Below are 21610 nucleotides of genomic sequence, written 5' to 3' on the forward strand. Positions count from 1 at the left end.
AAATGAGGCAAGGGTATCAAGTTACATTCAAGATATTTTAAGGCATGAGTAAATTTTTTCAAGGAAAAAATGTCTAAAGATGTCATTTTGGTGATCAAAGATGAGTTTTAAGGGATATAATGATTGGCTAGGGGGACTTTAAATGTTAAATTGAATTCTCAATTGGCCTAAATGGAGGCTAATTAATGCTATTGGACATTTAGTTGCAAAGTTACTTATCTACGGAGGCGTATTGTATTCACTTGAAGAAAAAAATCTACTCTGTTTTTCTGAATCAATGAGTTAATTTTTCATGAGAAAAAAAATTTGCTCTGTTTTTCTGAATTAACGAGTTAATTTTTCATGGAATTTTTTTTTTTTTTTTTTTGCTGTGTTTTTCTGAATTAATGAGTTAATTTTTCATGAGAAAAAATATTTTTCTCTGTTTTTCTGAATTAACGAGTTAATTTTTCATGGATTTTTTTTGCTCTATTTTTCTGAATTAACGAGTTAATTTTTCATGGAATTTTTTTTGCTCTATTTTTCTGAATTAACGAGTTAATTTTTCATGGATTTTTTTTTTTGCTCTATTTTTCTGAATTAACGAGTTAATTTTTCATGGATTTTTTTTTTTTTGCTGTGTTTTTCTGAATTAATGAGTTAATTTTTCATGAGAAAAAAATATTTTTCTCTCTTTTTCTGAATTAACGAGTTAATTTTTCATGGATTTTTTTTTGCTCTATTTTTCTGAATTAACGAGTTAATTTTTAATGGATTTTTTTTTTTGCTCTATTTTTTCTGAATTAACGAGTTAATTTTTCATGGAATTTTTTTTTGCACTGTTTTTCTGAATTAACTCGTTAATTCAGAAAAACAGAGCAAAAACTTTTTTCTTACGAATAATTAACTCATTAATTCAGAAAAACAGAGCAAATTTTTTTTTACTCATGAAAAATTAACTCATTAATTCAGAAAAAAAGAGCAAAAACTTTTTTCTCATGAAAAATTAACTCATTAATTCAGAAAAACAGAGAAAAACTTTTTTCTCATGAAAAATTAACTCGTTAATTCAGAAAAACAGAGTAGATTTTTTTTCTTCAAGTGAATGCGATACGCCTCCGTATATATCTAAAGTGGACCATTGAAATAAAGTGTTTCCAAAACATCTGAATGATGCACTTAAATAACTGAAAAAACGAAGTGTGAAATGTTAGATTAAATAATACTTCATGCGTAGTTTTAATTCTGTTGGAGGAGGAGGGGCTTCAGACTGATGACTGAATAACCTTATAAAGTTCATACACTGTTGAGTACATAGTGCATATTATTTTTAATAAAAGAGGAGAACACGACTTAAATCAGGACTGAAACTTGGCTTGTCCATATGTCCATAATGTATCTGCACTAACAGTGGAAATAATGAACACATGACTTTCCCCAGATCTCACAGAAACCCAAATTCAGACAAAGATGCATTAATACCGCCCACAATTCATATTAAAGATAAATATTTGGAAGTTCAGAATTCAATCATTTTTCTGGCTTCCATCAACAAATCTGCTCTGAGCGTTTGCTCATCCCTTCACGGGTTTATTTTTAGGACGAGGCCTTTGGAATAACTCTTGCCTTGAAATGGAAATTTAAGATCAACAAAATGAGAACTTGGCTCTGCAACTCGTTCCCCGGTGGGAATGCGTAACTTATACAAGTACTCAGAGATGAAAAAATGCAATTCTTAAACATCCACAAGGGATCTACGAATGCTAACAGAGGAAGCTGGATTTCCTCCGAAGGGATCTGTGATGTGCAGGTCTTCTTTTCCGTACAGTTTTGTCTGTGTTAACTTCAGAACGTGTGTTGAGGACTCGAAGCTATACTATACACATGCATTTATAATGTATAGCAAGTGAAGATTCGGAAAGTCGTAACAAAATGCTAATGCAAATCTTATGTCAAACATGCTAAAGTTTCTTTAACACCACTGACTTCATGACACTTTCACCGGTACTGGAGCTTTGACCTGTTGTATATGGCAAAAACTGATTTTTTTATATGTTTTAAATTACAGTATAAGGTTTGGAATGACATGAATATTGACTTAAAGAAATAGTTCACTAAAAACTCTGCTGAACACACAAGAAGATATTTTGAAGAATGTCGTAACCAGGCAAGTTTGTTGGACCCCATTGACTTCCATAGTAGGAAGTACCATAGTTTGGTTCTGACATTCTTCAAAATATCTTCTTTTAGTTCAACAAACAGAAAAAAAGAAATTCTTTGAGGTTTGAAACAACTTGATGATGACAGAATCTTCATTTTTAAGTGAGCTGTCCCTTTAATAAACGTAAGTGTCGGTGGTGAGGAGGATGTTCACTTCTAAACTAGTTTAGACAGTAACAGCTGTTTTACGTTGGCTAAAATTACTCATGACCCAGATCTTCTGAACTGAGGTCAGGGCTTTTGTGTTTTATGGGAAATTGTTACAAGAAAAGGACATTAAGTCTCATTTATGCACAAAATTTCTGTGTGAAATCTGCATATGAATGTTTTGAAGAACAAATCACGATTCACTGAAAACGTTCGTAGTCAAATTGATTACAAATTTACGAAAAAATGTAGGAATGTACGGAGAAATATGCAAATAAGCTTTTTGTGCGGCTTTATAATCGTGAATATTTCTTCTTAAAACGAATAAAATTATATTATGTTATGTGTATTATATCATATAAGAAAATGTATAAATAGTAACTTAATTTCATCTTAAAAATATATTAGGGCTGTGCAAAGATTAATCGCGATTAATCGCATCTAAAATAAAAGTGTGTGTTTACATAATATATGTGTGTGTGCTGTGTATAATTATTTTGTATGCATGCATGTATATATTTGCACGTAAATACTGTATATAGGCCTGTATAAATACATATCAATATTATATAAATATGTTATTTTCTTAAATATATACATGCATGTGCGTGTATATATTTACAAAATAATTATATACAGCACACACAAATATATTATGTAAACACAGACTTTTATTTTGGATGCGATTAATCGCAATTAATTTTTGCACAGCCCTACTTTTTATTACAATATTGCTTTTTAAATGAAACTTACCAACATTTAAGAGATAATAACACATGAAGCTAGAATAAAGTTCATAAAAATAACATGCCTAAATAGGAACATATTTAAACTTTAAAAGTAATATATAATAGTAAACTATAAGTAGGCCTATGATGTTGTTCAATTAAAGAAAACTTACAAGTAGCCTATACTTCTTGTTTCTGTTTGGGGTTTCGCACATGTGTACTTCTGTTTCCTTGGTTACGTATTGTTTGATTATCGTTTACACCTGTGATTCATTTCATTGATTGCTTGTTTTGTTGTTTCTAGTCCTGAGTTTTGTTAAATAAAGTCTAAAACCGATGTGTTTAGATCCTTTCACTCGTTTTTATTTCAACCAACAGAAAATATTTTAAAAAATGTTGATAATCGAACCAAATTATGGGTGAACTTTCCCTTTAAAAATATACTTTTATACTCTAAAAAGAAGGCCAATTGAGTCCATAGCAGTTTTGAAATAGTGCACTTAAAGTACTAGTACATTGAAACATACTTGAAGTTCACTTAAGTGTAGGCTACTTAATAAAATTAAATACTTTTTTGTAAGGGTTATGTTGACAAAAGACCAGTTGACAGTTTTCATATCCTCCTAAGAAAATCATAAACCAAATAAATTCTATATTTGTTTCCTTATGTTGTTACATAACCTCCAGCTCTGACAGAAGGCCTAGAGAAGAGCAACACACACACACACACACACACACACACACACCTCACAGCGCTGGAACTCCCGCATGCTGAGATATTACCGTACCGACATTTCCATAAACATGACTCAATTACAATCAAGTTCACACACAATCACGCATGTTCAACTCACCCCATGTTGAAGCTTCAGATGAAATATCTCCAGTGAAAACCTTTTCCTCGCTCGCCCTCTTCCAACTTTCTCTCTTGAACGAAGGCTTCAAGTAGAGCCGCTTTTATTTATGTCCTTTTTTGGGATTGGAGTAAATGGAGAGAGCTTGCAGAACATTACAGTACACGACTCCCTTACTGTTTTACCCAGAGAAACTTGCCCCCCCCCCCCCCCCTCATCTCCTCTCTCTCTCTCTCTCTCTCTCTCTCTCTCTCTCTCTCTCGCTCTCTCTCTCAACTATTTGGAAAGCATATAAACTTGAAAATGAGGATAAAAGGATCAATATGGTAGAATTGTTCAAAGCTTTGGTAGAATCCAGAGTTAAAATAGAGTATGAATTTTATAAAATGAATAATGATATGCACATTTAAAAAAAAAAGTGGTGTATAAATGCTAATTTTATTTTTGTGAATGATGATGATAAATTAGTGTTTCAGTGTTATTGCTGAAATCTGAAGGGATTAATATTGTTATTTATTACTCATTGGTATTAATTATGAAAATGTGATTAAACATGAATAGAAAATTAAAAGAGTTAAAGATCTCTCTCTCTCTCCTCTCTCTCTGTCTCTCATGAATCTACTCCACCCGAGTTATCCGTTATACAGTCAAACCAAAACTTATTCAGACACCAGATATAATTGTTGATATTTTTACTAGTGTGCAGGACACTATAGTTCAATTATATAAGTGAGGAGAGCAAAATAAAGTAAACTGTGACATATTACACCCCAAAATTAATCGTATTTTTGAGCTGATCTTGTATTGGTGAAGTGTGTTTTCTGTAATTCACACACACACACACACTGAACAACATGAAGCATTTGAGCTAAACTGGTATTATCTAATTGTGTAGTTAAATTGAACAGATATTCAACATAACTCATGTGTGAGAGTCCAACAGAAGGACGGACAAAACCAGTCAAATATCCACTGATTTGAGTCAGTAATTTTCTAAACTATAGCGAATAAACTGCGATAATGTGAGAAATGTTGAAGGTGTCTGAATAATTTCTGGTTTGACTGCATATATAACCGATCGCGTGTGTGTGTTTGAGAGATTCACTGGCATTGATTTAATATGTTTATGAGCGATTGCGATCTGTGTATGTCTCTCTGTTTGTCGTCTGCCATCACACACACTGCTGAAATATGGCAAGGAAAGGGTTCAAGTTCACTCGTCCAGGACACAAACACACACCGGGTCATTAAGCGCTCTAATTTGGAGCAACTGGGACCCAGTAAGAACAGCGTGTGCCGCTGAGTCGAGCAGATCCAGTAACTAGACTCTAGGGCCGACCGGCGCTGGTAAACATGATCAGGCCTCATCTCTGGAGAGGAGGAGATCTTCCTCATCAGAAGAGATGAAGCTGATCTGGACTTTGGCATGGTTACATTGTGTTAATCAATTAACTAATGTTAACTAATAAACCTATTGTAAAGTGTTATTCGATGTGCTATTACTCAAAATAAGACACTTTCATTATGTATTAATTGCTACAGATTAACAGTCGAAGTGTATAAACATCTCAACGATGATGATACACAAAATCACACACTTTTTTTGCTATGTATACTGTAAACAAATTCAACATTTTTATGTTATACAAGACTCAACTATTTGTTTTAAGTCAGTTTAATATATTTCAAGTTTAACTGACTTAAACATTCAAGTTGATTGTACTAAAAATTTAACGATAGCGACTCTTTTTACCGTGTGGTTAACCGAGGCCTTACCATGATATACAGTAAACCCGGTTGAATCTATCACTGTAAAAAATATTTTCAAGATTTGTTATCACAACATATTTTCTTTTGTCAAATCAACTTTATAATAATTTATTAAGTTGAGATAACTTATTATTTTGAGCTTCTGATGGTTAAATTAATCTACTTCATTGTATTAACTCACTTTTTCCAGTTCAATCAACTTAAAATTTTAAGGCAACCCAGGTTACTTACTTTTTTAAGTTAAACCAACAATATTTTTTTACAGTGTAGTAATCACAACATTTTGTCTTTTGTCAAATCAACTTAAATAATTTATTTAGTTCAGATAACATATAATTTTGAGTTTCTGATGGTTAAATTAATCTCCTTCATTGTATTACCTCACTTTTTCCAGTTCAATCAACTTAAAATTTTAAGGCAACCAGCTTACTTACTTTTTTAAGTTAAACCATCAATATTTTTTACAGTGTGGATTTGTCAACTCCAAACCTACTCTAAAACTCAGAGTTTGTTCAACTAGCTTTATTCAACTCTTACCTCCATATTATTTCACCAAGAAAAATGACAAGTCAGTCAATTGGTTATTTTTACAATACAGTTGCTTAACTGTATAGAATACTCAATGAAATGTATTGATTGCTTGATTGATTGAAAACTTCATTGAACAACAACAATCAAGACTTCAGAGAACAGAAGGAGAATAATGACTCAATCCTTTCCGTTGGTACCGAATGGTACCAAAATGCTGAACCTTGGTACCTAAAGGGCGGAGCTAGACTCACTGCAGAACGTTGATTGGTTGACAGAGAATCGTCACTTGCGCGTGCTACAAGGGGAATGACAACAAAAGCCGTTTTTTTAATATACAGTTGAAATATAATACTACTGTTATTGTATATATCACGAAATATAGTTTTAAGAGTTTTTCAGGCAAAAATGTTGTTCCACTGGGTACGAAAAGAAAGAATGCGAGGACAAAAGATATACATGTACACATATTTAAATACAAACATGTACATACATGTTGCTCACATATTATGGTAGCCCTGTTTGGTGAATAGAGTGTAATGACAACTTTACCATTAATATGTTTTCAAAACCATGCATAAACCCTTTTCTCTCAAAACTACAAACATGTACATACATGATGCTCACATATTATGGTAGCCCTGCTTGTGCTAAATAGAGTGTAATTTCACCTGTGCCATTAATATGTTTATTAGCAACTGAAAAAAGCACAAATGTCAGAACATCTCAAGGACCCCAAAAACACTCCAGAGGGTTCAGATCACTTGGATTAATTGTTGGACAAATTTATTCAAATGATAAACAACAGATCCAAATTAGAAAGTTTAATGTTCATAACATTATGAAACCAATTGCTATTGCTTCACAAGAAAGGTAAATAAAGATTAAACTTGTAAAAAAATAGTTAAAACGTTACGTTGTAATTTTAAATCGTGTAATACGTCAACAGAAAATATTCTTGAATGTTTGAAAACCAATTGTAAAACAGTGGAAAAGCCATTAAAAAACTATAGTATTTAAACCTGACTGTATTATCCTTTAGATAACAATGATTACAGCAATATTAGGATGACATAATAAATGTAAAAAGGTGTTCAGCAAATGTAAATATATATATATATATATATATATATATATATATGAATAAATGACTGAGTTATAAAGTAATTATATTCATTCATTCATTAAATTTATATTACATAATACATGTAATGAATTAATGAATTATTAATAAACATCATCAGGGAGTGCTGTCATTTATGTCCTCTAATTCAATTATAAAATCAACTTCTCTTGGATTCAACATTGTTTACTTCTTCACAGCAGAAGTGGGCTAAAAGTTGATGAATGTATCATTGCAGACAGAATTTACTGGTCATTACTGAGCAAGAAGTGCCACAGTCAGCATATTTCACTGATTCTCCTTCGCAGTCACACACACTGGCTTGAATGGTGCTTTCCTGATCCATCCCACCCTGATCAATAACTTTCAGGACAACATAGTAGTCACCCTTCTCCAATACAGTCTTTGGTTTCAGTAAGACACCGGTTGCTAAAATGGACACATTATAATAGTTAGACATGTATACCAAAGACAGCCAGATATTTGAATGCGTAACAAATGAAAAATACGATTAATTTATCTTTAAAACATTAGTAATTGCTCACATGAGGCATTCATCGAGGCGGACCAATTTTTACTGGTTTCTCTGTGGGTCTCAACTCTAAAAGGACCAGCGTGAGGAGGTCCATCTTTGTCCGATATAGAGAGAAGCACTGGGGCTGAACCACGATTGCATATTCTTATATTCCTTTCATTGATGAGAGGAGCGTTGTCATTTACATCCTCCAGTTCAATAACCAGGGTTCCTGTGCCAGTTGCTGGAGCAACACCTGAACACAAGCACAGACATCAGAAAAAGGCCAGCAAGAATCATCCTCTTAAAAATGAAACACAAATTACCATCATTATCCAACGCCAAAATGGTAGCTCTGTATTTGCCATCTTTGAGCAAGGGAGATTCTCTATCCATGAGGCTCTTGACTTTAATAACTCCAGTGTCTGGAGCAACACTCAGCCAGCCGGCGGGATCACTGCCAATCTTATACCTGGAAGGAACCAAACATACAGATTAAAACTAGAAATGTTCAGCAAGAACAAGTTTAAAAACATTTGAAGTTCAAAGGATATACTGTCACAGTCATCGTCTGCACCATCCTGTCTTCATCTTCACTGCACTTCTAAGAATCCTCCTTGTCTACACACCTGAACTCACTGCCTCATTTCCCATTATCGTCATCATCATCTGTGTCACCTGTCCTCACCTCGTTAGTGTTCATTGGTATCTGTATTTTGTCTCCTTCTGTTCAGAACCCTCACCGCTGGTCCCGTCCAGCCCAGAGCCAGCGCATCACATCAACCCTCCCGAGCCTAAGCTCCACATCTCGTTTGCCCTGCCAGTGACTGGTCACCTCTTAGCCATGGCCAGCCGAAGGGTCTTCACCGCCATAGCGACCCGAAGGGGCGTCACTAGTGATGGCAAAATGAGGCTTCCTCAACCTTGAGACCTCGCAGCCCATTGCTTCACCCAAAGGTTCATTACTCGAAGCTTCATTCAGCATTGCTCACTAGTGACACCTAGCTACTGTACAAAGAAGTAACAGACAAATTAAATAATTCTGAACCAATGACCTGAGCAGACTTATGATGTCTGTATACCCAAAAATTGGGGTGGCAGTGGCTCAGTGATTCATGTAGGTTGTCTGCAAACCAGAAGGTTGGTGGTTTAATCCCCGGTTGCACCCGACCAAGTGTCGAGGTGTCCATGACCTAATCCCAGCTGCTCCCGACGAGCTGGATGGTGCCTTGCATGGCTGACACCTCCGTCGGTGTATGAATGAGTGTATAAATGGGTGAATGTGAGGCAAAATGTAAAGCACTTAGGTGGTCATTGGGTCTGTGAAAGCGCTATATTAATACTATTTACCAAAAAGCAGTCCAGTCCAGATACAAAAATCCAAAGCATTCCAAATTGTAATGAACTGCTCTGAGGCTTGGAGATGAAGATCCAAATGCAGCTTTATTTAAGAGTAGTCGTACAGGCAGGGTCGAGAATCAGCAGACAGGACAATGGAGAATACACAGTGGGAATCCAAGAAACAGGCAGAGGTCAGGGCAGGCAGCAATAATCAGAATCCAAGAACAATCCAAAATCAAAAACCAGAAAACAAACACGCTCAGAAATGCAGACACACAGTACAACAAGACTTCGCGGTGAGTTAATGAATGAACATGGAATATATAGACAGACTAACAGGATGAGACACAGGTAAATGCAATTAGTGAATGAGGTACAGGTGAATGTGATCAGTGATAATGAGTCCGGGCAATGAGTTCTGGGAAATGTAGTTGTGAATGAAACATGAACATCTGGTGTGGAGTGCCCTCTGGTGACTCTTAAGGGCACTCCACCTGGTGACCGTTACATAGCCCCACCCCAAAGAGCGGCTTCCAGACGCTCAAAAAACAGGGGGGAGGTGGAGCGGAGGCGGATCCGAGGGAGGGATGGAGGGCCAGGTTCGTGGAGGGGAAAAGGACCTGCAGACTGCGGCAGAATGGATGGCCAGGGCAGAAACGACCCCTCAAGAGACCAGGGCGGAGCAGGCTGTGCGGTTGAATAGGGCGAAGCAGGCTGTGCGGGCAACCAGGGCAGAGCAGACTGAGCGGTCAGCCACGGCGGTGAAGACCCCTCGGGCGGCCAAGGCGGTGAAGACCCCTCGGGCGGCCACGGCGGTGAAGACCCCTCGGGCGGCCAAGGCGGTGAAGACCCCTCGGGCGGCCACGGCGGTGAAGACCCCTCGGGCGGCCACGGCGGTGAAGACCCCTCGGGCGGCCATGGCGGTGATGCCCTCTCAGGACCAGACACCGGCTCTGGACCAGACACCGGCTCAGGAACAGACACTAGAACAGAAATGGTCACAAGGACAGACACAAACACAGAAACAAACACTGGATCTGGAGAAGACATTGGATCGGCCATCTTGTCCGGAGACACTGGATCGGCCATCTTGTCCGGAGACACTGGATCGGCCATCTTGTCCGGAGACACTGGCTTGGAGGCGGCCATCTTGTCCTTAAACACTGGCTTGCAGGCGGTGACGTGAACAGTCTCTGAATTGGCAGAAGTAAGATGAACAGTCTCTGAATCGGCCATCTTGTCCATAGACACTGGCTTGGAGGCGGCCATCTTGTCCTTAGACACTGGCTCGGAGGTGGCCATCTTGTCCGTAGACACTGGCTCGGAGGCGGTGACGTGAACAGTCTCTGGATTGGCAGAAATAACGTGAACAGTCTCTGAATCGGCCATCTTGTCCATGGACACTGGCTTGGAGGCGGCCATCTTGTCCTTAGACACTGGCTCGGAGGTGGCCATCTTGTCTGTAGACACTGGCTCGGAGGCGGTGACGTGAACAGTCTCTGGATTGGCAGAAATAACGTGAACAGTCTCTGAATCGGCCATCTTGTCCATGGACACTGGCTCGGAGGCGCCCATCTTGTCTTTAGACACTGGCTCGGTGGCGGCCATCTTGTCCTTAGACACTGGCTCGGAGGCAGCCATCTTGTCCTTAGACACTGGCTTGGAGGCGGTGACGTGACCAATCTCTGGATTGGCAGAAGTAACGTGAACAGTCTCTGGCTCGGCAGGGCTGACGGTGAGCGCAGGCTCAGCATGAAGCTCAGGGATGTCGTGGTGAAGCTCTGGCTGGACGTGGCTGACGTGAAGCTTTGGCTGAGGGGATATGGTAAGCTCACGGACTTCCATCACGCCCAGAGTAAATGATGATCCGCTCAAAAGAAGGGCCAGGTCAATGTAGCGCTCTAAATTCCTGTGAGGGTCATGCAAGGGCATGAATGAACTAAGCGGTTCAGATAGTCCTCCCCGAAAAAAGATCATAAGGCATTATGTGTTCATTGAGGTGAGATGTGCTAGATCAATAAACTCTTCCACATACTTCCACATGCCATGGTCCCCCGAAGGGTCTTCTTCTGCCATGGTCCCGCGGAGGGCCTTCACCGCCATGGTCCCCCGAAGGGTCTTCTCTGCCATGGTCCCCCGAAGGGTCTTCTCTGCCATGGTCCCCCGAAGGGGCTTCTCTGCCATGGTCCCGCGGAGGGCCTTCACCGCCATGGTCCCCCGAAGGGGCTTCTCTGCCATGGTCCCGCGGAGGGCCTTCACCGCCATGGTCCCCTGAAGGGTCTTCTCTGCCATGGTCCCCCGAAGGGGCTTCTCTGCCATGGTCCCGCGGAGGGCCTTCACCGGCATGGTCCCCCGAAGGGGCTTCTCTGCCATGGTCCCGCGGAGGGCCTTCACCGCCATGGTCCCCTGAAGGGCCTTCACCGCCATGGTCCCCCGAAGGGGCTTCTCTGCCATGGTCACCCGAAGGGGCTTCTCTGCCATGGTCCCCCGAAGGGGCTTCTCTGCCATGGTCCCGCGGAGGGCCTTCACCGCCATGGTCCCCCGAAGGGTCTTCTCTGCCATGGTCCCCCGAAGGGGCTTCTCTGCCATGGTCCCCTGAAGGGTCTTCTCTGCCATGGTCCCCCGAAGGGGCTTCTCTGCCATGGTCCCGCGGAGGGCCTTCACCGCCATGGTCCCCCGAAGGGTCTTCTCTGCCATGTTCCCCCGAAGGGGCTTCTCTGCCATGGTCCCGCGGAGGGCCTTCACCGCCATGGTCCCCCGAAGGGTCTTCTCTGCCATGTTCCCCCGAAGGGGCTTCTCTGCCATGGTCCCGCGGAGGGCCTTCACCGCCATGGTCCCCCGAAGGGTCTTCTCTGCCATGGTCCTGCGGAAGGCCTTCACCGCCATGGTCCCCCGAAGGGGCTTCTCTGCCATGGTCCCGCGGAGGGCCTTCACCGCCATGGTCCCCCGAAGGGTCTTCTCTGCCATGGTCCCCCGAAGGGGCTTCTCTGCCATGGTCCCCCGAAGGGGCTTCTCTGCCATGGTCCCGCGGAGGGCCTTCACCGCCATGGTCCCCCGAAGGGTCTTCTCTGCCATGGTCCCCCGAAGGGGCTTCTCTGCCATGGTCCCCCGAAGGGGCTTCTCTGCCATGGTCCCGCGGAGGGCCTTCACCGCCATGGTCCCCCGAAGGGTCTTCTCTGCCATGTTCCCCCGAAGGGGCTTCTCTGCCATGGTCCCGCGGAGGGCCTTCACCGCCATGGTCCCCCGAAGGGTCTTCTCTGCCATGGTCCTGCGGAAGGCCTTCACCGCCATGGTCCCCCGAAGGGGCTTCTCTGCCATGGTCCCCCGAAGGGTCTTCTCTGCCATGGTCCCGCGGAGGGCCTTCACCGCCATGGTCCCCTGAAGGGTCTTCTCTGCCATGGTCCTGCGGAAGGCCTTCACCGCCATGGTCCCCCGAAGGGTCTTCTTTGCCATGGTCCCCCGAAGGGGCTTCTCTGCCATGGTCCCGCGGAGGGCCTTCACCGCCATGGTCCCCTGAAGGGTCTTCTCTGCCATGGTCCCCCGAAGGGGCTTCACCGCCATGGTCCCCTGAAGGGTCTTCTCTGCCATGGTCCCCCGAAGGGGCTTCTCTGCCATGGTCCCGCGGAGGGCCTTCACCGCCATGGTCCCCCGAAGGGTCTTCTTTGCCATGGTCCCCCGAAGGGGCTTCTCTGCCATGGTCCTGCGGAAGGCCTTCACCGCCATGGTCCCCCGAAGGGGCTTCTCTGCCATGGTCCCGCGGAGGGCCTTCACCGCCATGGTCCCCCGAAGGGGCTTCTCTGCCATGGTCCTGCGGAAGGCCTTCACCGCCATGGTCCCCAGAAGGGTCTTCTCTGCCATGGTCCTGCGGAAGGCCTTCACCGGCATGGTCCCCTGAAGGGTCTTCTCTGCCATGGTCCTGCGGAAGGCCTTCACCGGCATGGTCCCCCGAAGGGGCTTCTCTGCCATGGTCCTGCGGAAGGCCTTCACCGCCATGGTCCCCAGAAGGGTCTTCTCTGCCATGGTCCTGCGGAAGGCCTTCACCGCCATGGTCCCCTGAAGGGTCTTCTCTGCCATGGTCCCCCGAAGGGGCTTCTCTGCCATGGTCCTGCGGAAGGCCTTCACCGCCATGGTCCCCAGAAGGGTCTTCTCTGCCATGGTCCTGCGGAAGGCCTTCACCGCCATGGTCCCCTGAAGGGTCTTCTCTGCCATGGTCCCCCGAAGGGGCTTCTCTGCCATGGTCCCGCGGAGGGCCTTCACCGCCATGGTCCCCCGAAGGGGCTTCTCTGCCATGGTCCCGTGGAGGGCCTTCACCGCCATGGTCCCCCGAAGGGTCTTCTCTGCCATGGTCCCGCGGAGGGTCTTCTCTGCCATGGTCCCGTGGAGGGCCTTCACCGCCATGGTCCCCCGAAGGGTCTTCACCGCCATGGTCCCCCGAAGGGTCTTCTCTGCCATGGTCCCCCGAAGGGTCTTCTCTGCCATGGTCCCGCGGAGGGCCTTCACCGCCATGGTCCCCCGAAAGGTCTTCACACCATAGCCACCCGAAGGGTCTTCACCGCCATGGTCCCCCGAAAGGTCTTCACACCATAGCCACCCGAAGGGCCTTCACCACCAAGGTTCCCCCGAAGGGGTGTCTCCACCATGGCCGCATGCTCATCCTGCTCCACCATGGCCACCCTACTCAGCCAGCTTCCGTCTCCTCAGCCTGCTCCGCCCTGAAGGTTTCCTTCACTGGATAGGCCACGCCCAGGTCAGCCTTCAGGGCGCCAACCCCACTCTCCACCCCTGTTGATGTTCTACGGCGCAATGTTGCGCCTTTTTGAAGGGGGGCTTTATGTCACAGTCATCGTCTGCACCCTCCTGTCTTCATCTTCAGTACACTTCCCAGAATCCTCCTTGTCTTCAAACCTGAACTCACTCCCTCATTACCCACCTGTTTATCGTCACCATCATCTTTGTCACCTGTCCTCACCCCGTTAGTGTTCATTGGTATCTGTATTTATGCTGCGTTCCAGGCAGGTCTTTGAGCACGTAAATCATGACTGCAAACCACGACTCACGACTTGGTAGCGTTCCAGGCCAGTTACGTCAAACTATCTGAGCGCAATATACATACTTATTATTTCAGACACAACATTGTAATACACAACCGTTATATTGTCCTAAAGTGTATTTGCACCGTGTACCGCCTGCAGAAACCCTGATTTCCGTAGGGGCTGCCATTGTTGTTCTGTATGGGATGTAGAGCTCGTAACTGTATCAGACTGATCTCATGAAATGGCGTATGTATGACACGCCAATTCGTATTTCCATTTTTGGCGTGCTATCAAGACGTGTTTATGAACACCGTTGACTTAACGTTATTACTGTATATATAAATATATGACCTACCCCAACCCTGTCCCTAAACCTACCCGTCACTGGGGTCATGAATAGCATTCATGAGTGTTAGCATTTATGAGGAAGATATTTGGAAGAATGTTTTAATCAAACAGATCTCATTCCCATGTTTTAATCAAACAGATCTCATTCCCCATTGACTACCATACAGTCAATGGGGAATGAGATCTGTTTGATTAAAACATTCTTCCAAATATCTTCCTTTGTGTTCAGCAGAACAAATAAACACATAGAGGGTTGGAACAACATGAGGGTGAGTAAATACTGACAGAATTTTCATTTTTGGGTGAACTAACCCTTTAACACTCCAACGTTTACAGCCCTGCTGACACAAAAACTGACTTGCAATATTTAAATAGTTAAATTGTGGTTTGTGAAAGTGTGGTCAGAATGATTTTCACATCATTTTGTAGTAAAAAATCTAGCCTACAAGTATGGTAACTCAAAAGTCTTATGAACAACTATTCAGTATTTGGCCTTATTGCGGTGATTTCCCCCCCCCCCCTAAAACGTACTAACCACGCATAATATTTTTTTTCTATAAAATGTAAACATGTACATCCATTTTGCTCACATATTATTGTAGCAGAGATTGTACTGAATACAGCATAATTATGTGTTGGCCAATGGTTTGTTGTAAGTAACTGAAATAAGAACAAATGTTATGGCATGTCAAAACATCTCAAGGGCCCCAAAAACACCTCAGACCCCTGAGGGTTAATATTGCAAGTGAGGCTGTTTGACAAAAAGAAAATCATTAAAAGTCCATCAATTGGAAGACTGTGTGTTGTTGTTTTTTTCTTCCACGAGATCTGAATCTCTAGAGAAATCAGTCAGATTTGGTTTGATTGTCTTTGAGGGGATAAAATTATTTCTTACGTTATCGTCTGTGCTTTTGCAGTGTCTGGATCAGTGGCTTTATAAGTAACCAATTCACCATCAACTGGAGCATCTTCACGTTTGAAGATAACCTTCTCCTTTGGATTAAACTCCGGAGGCTCATTCACATCTTCTACATTCACCGTGACTGTGGCAGTGGAAGTGGGCAGAGAACCGACAAATGGATCATCGTTCTCAACAATCACAGACAGAATGAACTGCTTGTTCTTCTCAAAGTCCAGGGGCTGAATGGGAAAGAAAGCATCTTTTACTGAAGGAACATGATCACAACCAATTGCCAGTACGAACACAAGCCACACACAGTACCTTTACAGTGGTGATGATGCCCTCTAGCTGGCCGGGTCCAGTAGTGACACTGAAGAGCCCATTCTTGTCTCCGTCAATAATCTTATATTTGGTTGACCAGGCAGGAGATCCCTCATCATCTCCATCAGTAACTGCAAGTTTGGCCACTTCAGCCCCTACTTTATTCTCTGGGACAGATACAGTGTGCTAAAACAAAGAGATGAAAGGTGTAAATAAGCATTTTAACTTAATACTTATTATAAAACTCTGATTTTAATATATATTACCGTGGTTTGCACAAACTGAGGTGCGTAATTATTGGTGTCAGTCACAGTAATAACAGCTGTGCCAGTGGTTGAAAAACCGTTTTCCTTCATATCAGTCGCCGTAACTAACACAGTATATTTGGACCATTTCTGAAAGAGAAGATGTTTTCAGGTCAGTTTGTTTACATGAAATCATTCTTCGCCACTGCGAGATCCATTCATCATTTCTCACCTCTTTGTCCAATCCTAAAGCATTCACACGAATTCCTCCGGTAGAAGGATTGATTGTAAACAGGTTTGGATTTGGCGATTCTGGATCTTGCTTGACGATTGCGTAAGTGACTATACCATTGTAAGTGTCTGGATCATCTGCATCAGTGGCTGTGACTGTCATAAACTCATGACCTTCAGTGAGAGAAGAATAAAGACTGATTCGGTGGAAAAACTGAAGAGGCATTTGAAAAATATAAAACTGCTAAAAACCATTTCAATGAGAAACTGCATCATACACCTACCTATAACAGAAGCTTCAGGAACATTTCCAATGAATGGATTTTGTGTAAAAATAGGCTTATTGTCATTTTGGTCCAGCACATGTACAATAATTTCCATTGGAGGTTCCTTGACATTAGCCACACCATCTGCAACAGCATGAGCTACAAGCTAAAGACAGGAGAAGAAATATGGGCATGTTAAGAGACAAATATCTGAGGTTGTTTTGAAAACACAATAAATTAGAGTTGTATTTTTTTTTATTGCATGTCTGTTAGCTTTGACTCATGCAAGTTGAGTTATGATTTCTTTTAGTAGATATACTTCAAACATGAAAATGCTATTTCACACGGCCTTATTTATCAGATTATTCATACTTTTTTATCTTAGCTTCCCAAGAATTAAGAACGAGCAGAGAAATGCACTAAAAATCATCTTACTCTGTATGAAGCTTTTATTTCTCTGTCGAGTGGCCGAGTCACAAACACATTCCCTGTTCGTCTTTCTATAGTAAAAGTCCCCTTAGGATCCAGATCCGCTCCTTCACCTGTGATACTGTAGAGCATCTGAACTTCCTTAGAATAATCAGACTTTATCTAAATACAGAAATCAAAAAGAGAACAAAATTAATAACAAACAAACCTCTCTCGACCATCTCATTCTGAACTTTCCCTTCATGACTCTCACCTGGACCAGTTTCTCTGGGAAAGGACCTCTGCTATTCTCAATTATATTAAATGGAGGAATAACCCAACCTCTCTTTGCTCTCTTCAGACCCGTTGAAGACTTTGGAAACATCAGAACCAGATCGTCAGAGGGAGATTCAATCTGAAAATTAGTAAATGACACTAAGCAATTTGGTTCGCAATTAAACGCATCACACAAACCATTAAAATATCTGGATATTTTTTGCATCTCCAGAATCAAAAAGAGCTTTATTGCCAAGTATGCTTACACACACAAGGGATTTGTTTTGGTGACAGAAACTTGGTGAAAGGGAGTGACAAGACACAGATAATATGAATAAAAGAAGTGAAAAAAAAATGCAAGGAATATAAATCATAGGAATGATATTTCAAATAAAATTTAAGTATGATTAAAGCTGCAAGCAGCATTTAAAGGGGTTCAAGCACATAAGCGTTAAGTTTTATTTAGCAAGCATTTAACCCCTGACATCATAGATACAAAAGACCATTCACAGCTAATAAAAGCAATTTACCATAGGAAATATATGGTTTTCAAAGATAATGACAATTATAGCGCCAGCTCCGCCTTGAGCCAAGGATTACGGTCGTGTAAAACCTTGTTTCTAAGTCAAACGGCCAAGGAGTTATGAGCAATGTAGTACTTTTGGTTGCTGTAGCGCCACCTATGGGCAAATCTGGGTCATACTCTGATAAGTTCTCCCCAAATTGAGTCCTACCATCTGGCCATGTTTCAAGTCTCTAGCACTTATGGTTTGGTCTGCATGATCAGTTTTACAAATCCTTCCAATTACAATAGGGTTTCAGCACTTTGTGCTTGAACCCCTAAATAGTGCTGTCTATTGCACATGTTTATTGCCCAGTGGGGGCATTTACTGTTCATGAACTGTTCACTGCCTGAGGAAACAACTTTTCTTGTTTCTGGCTGTTCTGGTGCTGATTGGTCTGTAGCGCCGGCCAGACGGAAACAGTTCAAAGAGGAAGTGGGGTGAATATGAGGGATCCAAATGATTATGCCAGACCTTTTACTCACTCTGGATGAGTGCAGTTCTTGTCAAGATAAGTCAAGCCATCTTCATTTATATACCGCATTTAACAATGTAGATAAGGGCTATTCACTTAGCTTCATTCGAGGGCCGGATTATTAAATCGAAAAGTTGAGGTGGGCCAGTGCGTTTAGCTTCCACATATGGAATATTCGACATTTCTGCCCAAACCATGGTAAATTATTACATTCATGGTTGTAAGGGTGGTGATTATGGGATTTATAGTCTTCTAACTTTGTTCATGTTTCTGCTATTTACCTCATCAGTAGCGCTGGGAATGTTGAGGCTGTTTCATCCGATTTAAAACTAGTTAAAATCATTGAGGGATTTGTGGTTTGTAACAGAGAGGAGTGTCCGATTGAAACGCTTCTCACTCACTCACGCCGTTTAACAATAGTGTCCTGGACTGGGATTAAACACAAATCCTTTATCCACTGGGCCGTGCTGCCTAGTTCAAAGTAAACTAGTGAAACAACTGCAACCAGCACTATTTTGTTCTCTATTTGTTGTTACTGACCGAGAAACCGCTTCAGATGATTCAGTGACAGAACGGTCAGAACGAATCTGAATCGTTTCAGACTATTACGCAAGCGCGTTTGGCTAATTCATGGAAAGTAAAAAATAACCGAACCAAAAAAAGATTAATATCGCTGGTGTAACTGACGGAGGCCAGCTAGTAGTTGCTGTGCGAGTAAACCTCACTCCCCGATCTTTAGCCTCCTTGTTAGAGGGCCCGACTCACACGCCGGACACCCGGGTTCGAGGCCCGCTCGGAGCGGGGCGAGTAGGATCCGGGTGGAGGGGTTACACTGGTTCAGTCGACGGAAATACGGGACATACATAATAACTGCTAAAACATACGGACTGAAAACGTTTCTCTCAGGTCAGTCGGAGCGCTCATGGTACACAGTGCGTATAGTCGTCCAGCTGCATGCGCCACTGCGGCCACGCGCGTATCTAACCAAATTTGTGATAATAGGAAATCAAAGCAAAAGAGATTGTTTTGGCTTTATGACAGCTCTAGAATACAGTTTTTTTTTTAACTAAAGTTATTTTTAATTGATTTACTTCCGTCGCAACGATCATTAGTTATTAACTCAGGGGCCTTTTAACGCGATACAGTTTTAATAGAAAACTCTTAAGTTCTCTCTAAGCAAACTTTAAAAAAGTGAACCTGTGAGAGCGCTGATGGCGTGCACATGCGTATTGTGCGTTTGAATATATGTGCGCAGGCATGTAGTCAACAGCCTAAAAAGCCAACCCTCAACAAACCAGTTGTCTGCTCAGATAATCGTTGCCGGGATAATTCTGGTTCACACGGCTACGCCGAAGCGATAAAATTCTGTATTATACATTTCCAAGACGCAGACTGGGAAGGGGTGTACCAATGATTGGCAGTGCAGACTATCCTATAGAGCTGGTAAGTCCCGCCCCTTAAGCTAGCCCCGCTGGACCTCTAGGTTGAAGCAACCAAAATAATAATAAAAACACCAGGGAACCTGAGGCACAGAACTGAGAATACCAAACAAACAGCCAAACAAGGACAAGACCTGGCAGGAAACACTGAGGTTTAAATACACAAGAAGCTAATGAGGAACAGGTGTTTGTAATGAATCACTATGAAAAAAAAAGGCCGCAATGAAAACAAAAGCAATAAGGTCAGGCTTGTACTGTACTCCTGAAGGAACTTGTTTGTACCTGTGGAGAGGAGATGTTCATGTGATGGTCCTCATGATGATGATGATGGACACGCTCGAGTCTGACAGAGACCGTGTGCTTCTTTCCTCTGGAGTCCCAAGCGTCCACAGAAAACACCTTGTGGCCTTCAGGAAGAGTCATTTGCCTCCTCAGTGTTACGGTCCCATCCGAGTCCACATCAAAACCCCTGTCAGCGGACTGGAAGAGCGTTCTTGTTCTTCCATCGCATGCATTAAAAATTACTGTCAGAAAAAGAGAGTCAATTGGCACTGTTAGGGTGTACCGGCGGTGAGGGTGTAAAATCAATGACGATGTAGAATAATTCAGTCCAGGGTGTTTATTTTGGAGCAAAAATCGTGATTCCCAGCAAAAATATATACAATGAAAAACAAAACAAAACAAACTAAGGCAAAAATAAATATACAAATCTAGCAGTCTGTATTCCAGCTATGCCAATATCAAGGCCCAAAATACAAGGAGTAATGCCACACTCCAAAAACACACTCCACAAAATGGCTACCAGAAGCCCTTTTATATAGTTAGGCTCCTCCCACTTCTGGAACATCCCATGTAGAAGTAAATGACAATTTCAAAGTAAGATAAAACTATACAAATACTTCAAACAAATGATATTAATACACAATCTAAGCATCACATTAGTAATTACAAAGTGTTGCTTACACATTGAGAAGAAAAATGCCAGAGACATGATAGTTTCCCAGATTTCCCCCTGTGATGTCACTGACAATGGAATTTCCCTTCCTACTGGGCAGATGAAGACTTTAAAATGGCAGCCATCGCTGCACATGGGTTTGCCAGTTGAGAATTGACCCACCATGTGAGTACTACGGTATTTTATGTGTATATGTTAGTTTGTTATAATAAACTGTTAACATTTGTAAGAATTTGGTGTGGTTTCTTTGAATGTTAAATCATACAACAAAACAAGAGAAAACATTAAGCATTGTAACACAACAACCCAAAAAGAAAGAAAATTATTTAAACAAAACTGTAGGACAAAGCAGAGGTTATTACACCAACTAAACAGAGAAATAACCACACATCAATAAATATATATATGATGTTATTTTGCCGGCATCTGGATTGTGTGTGGTTGTATAATGATGTAAACTGTTAATTGGTGTACATGTACTTCAGCAGTCCTTTCAAAATAAAAGTCATAGGTCACAGGCTATCTGTGACATTTCTCCCTCCCTCTCCTGACACCTCTTGAGGTGTCCTGGAGAGAAAATCAGCAGTACAGTTCTGTGCTCCTTTCCTGTACAGCACTTCAAAATCAAAGGGCTGAATGGCTAGAAACCACCTAGTTATTCGGGCATTTGTGTCCCTCATTTTGCCCAGCCAGGCTAATGCCCGATGGTCAGTCTCTAGCCGAAACTTGCGTCCCAGCAAATAATATCGCAGAGAGTCTAACGCCCACTTAATTGCAAGGCATTCCTTCTCCACCGTTGAGTATCTTGTCTCCCTGGGAAGGAGCTTCCTGCTAATATAAGCAATGGGTTTAAGATGTCCTTGTTCACCCTGTAACAGCACAGCTCCAAGGCCATGTTCTGAAGCATCAGTCTGCACAGTAAACAGCTGCTCAAAGTCAGGACTC

At 42.3% G+C, this 21610-nt stretch overlaps 2 protein-coding genes across 2 annotated transcripts in view; both read right to left on the reverse strand.

Annotated features, from left to right (window-relative positions):
- pde5ab (phosphodiesterase 5A, cGMP-specific, b) overlaps window positions 1–4052 on the reverse strand; it is a 45806-nt gene extending 41754 nt beyond the window's left edge. Inside the window, exon 1 of the mRNA XM_039690875.2 lies at window positions 3929–4052. Coding sequence (XP_039546809.2) covers window positions 3929–3933 — 5 coding nt within the window. The 5' untranslated portion in view covers window positions 3934–4052. The remainder of the gene's footprint in view (window positions 1–3928) is intronic.
- A 2473-nt stretch (window positions 4053–6525) lies between these two features.
- Window positions 6526–21610, reverse strand: part of LOC120492718 (uncharacterized) — a 49968-nt gene continuing 34883 nt past the window's right edge. The window contains exons 14-23 of the mRNA XM_089132211.1: window positions 17232–17310; window positions 16985–17140; window positions 16568–16715; window positions 16285–16457; window positions 16074–16202; window positions 15808–15993; window positions 15481–15725; window positions 8190–8335; window positions 7895–8119; window positions 6526–7778 (exon numbers count right to left, since the gene is read on the reverse strand). Of these exons, the coding sequence (XP_088988337.1) occupies window positions 7579–7778; window positions 7895–8119; window positions 8190–8335; window positions 15481–15725; window positions 15808–15993; window positions 16074–16202; window positions 16285–16457; window positions 16568–16715; window positions 16985–17140; window positions 17232–17310 (1687 nt within the window). The 3' untranslated portion in view covers window positions 6526–7578. The remainder of the gene's footprint in view (window positions 7779–7894; window positions 8120–8189; window positions 8336–15480; window positions 15726–15807; window positions 15994–16073; window positions 16203–16284; window positions 16458–16567; window positions 16716–16984; window positions 17141–17231; window positions 17311–21610) is intronic.

The sequence above is a fragment of the Pimephales promelas genome, chromosome 1 (genome assembly GCF_988280905.1).
Source record: "Pimephales promelas chromosome 1, fPimPro1.hap1.1, whole genome shotgun sequence".
Classification (NCBI taxonomy): Eukaryota; Metazoa; Chordata; class Actinopteri; order Cypriniformes; family Leuciscidae; genus Pimephales; species Pimephales promelas.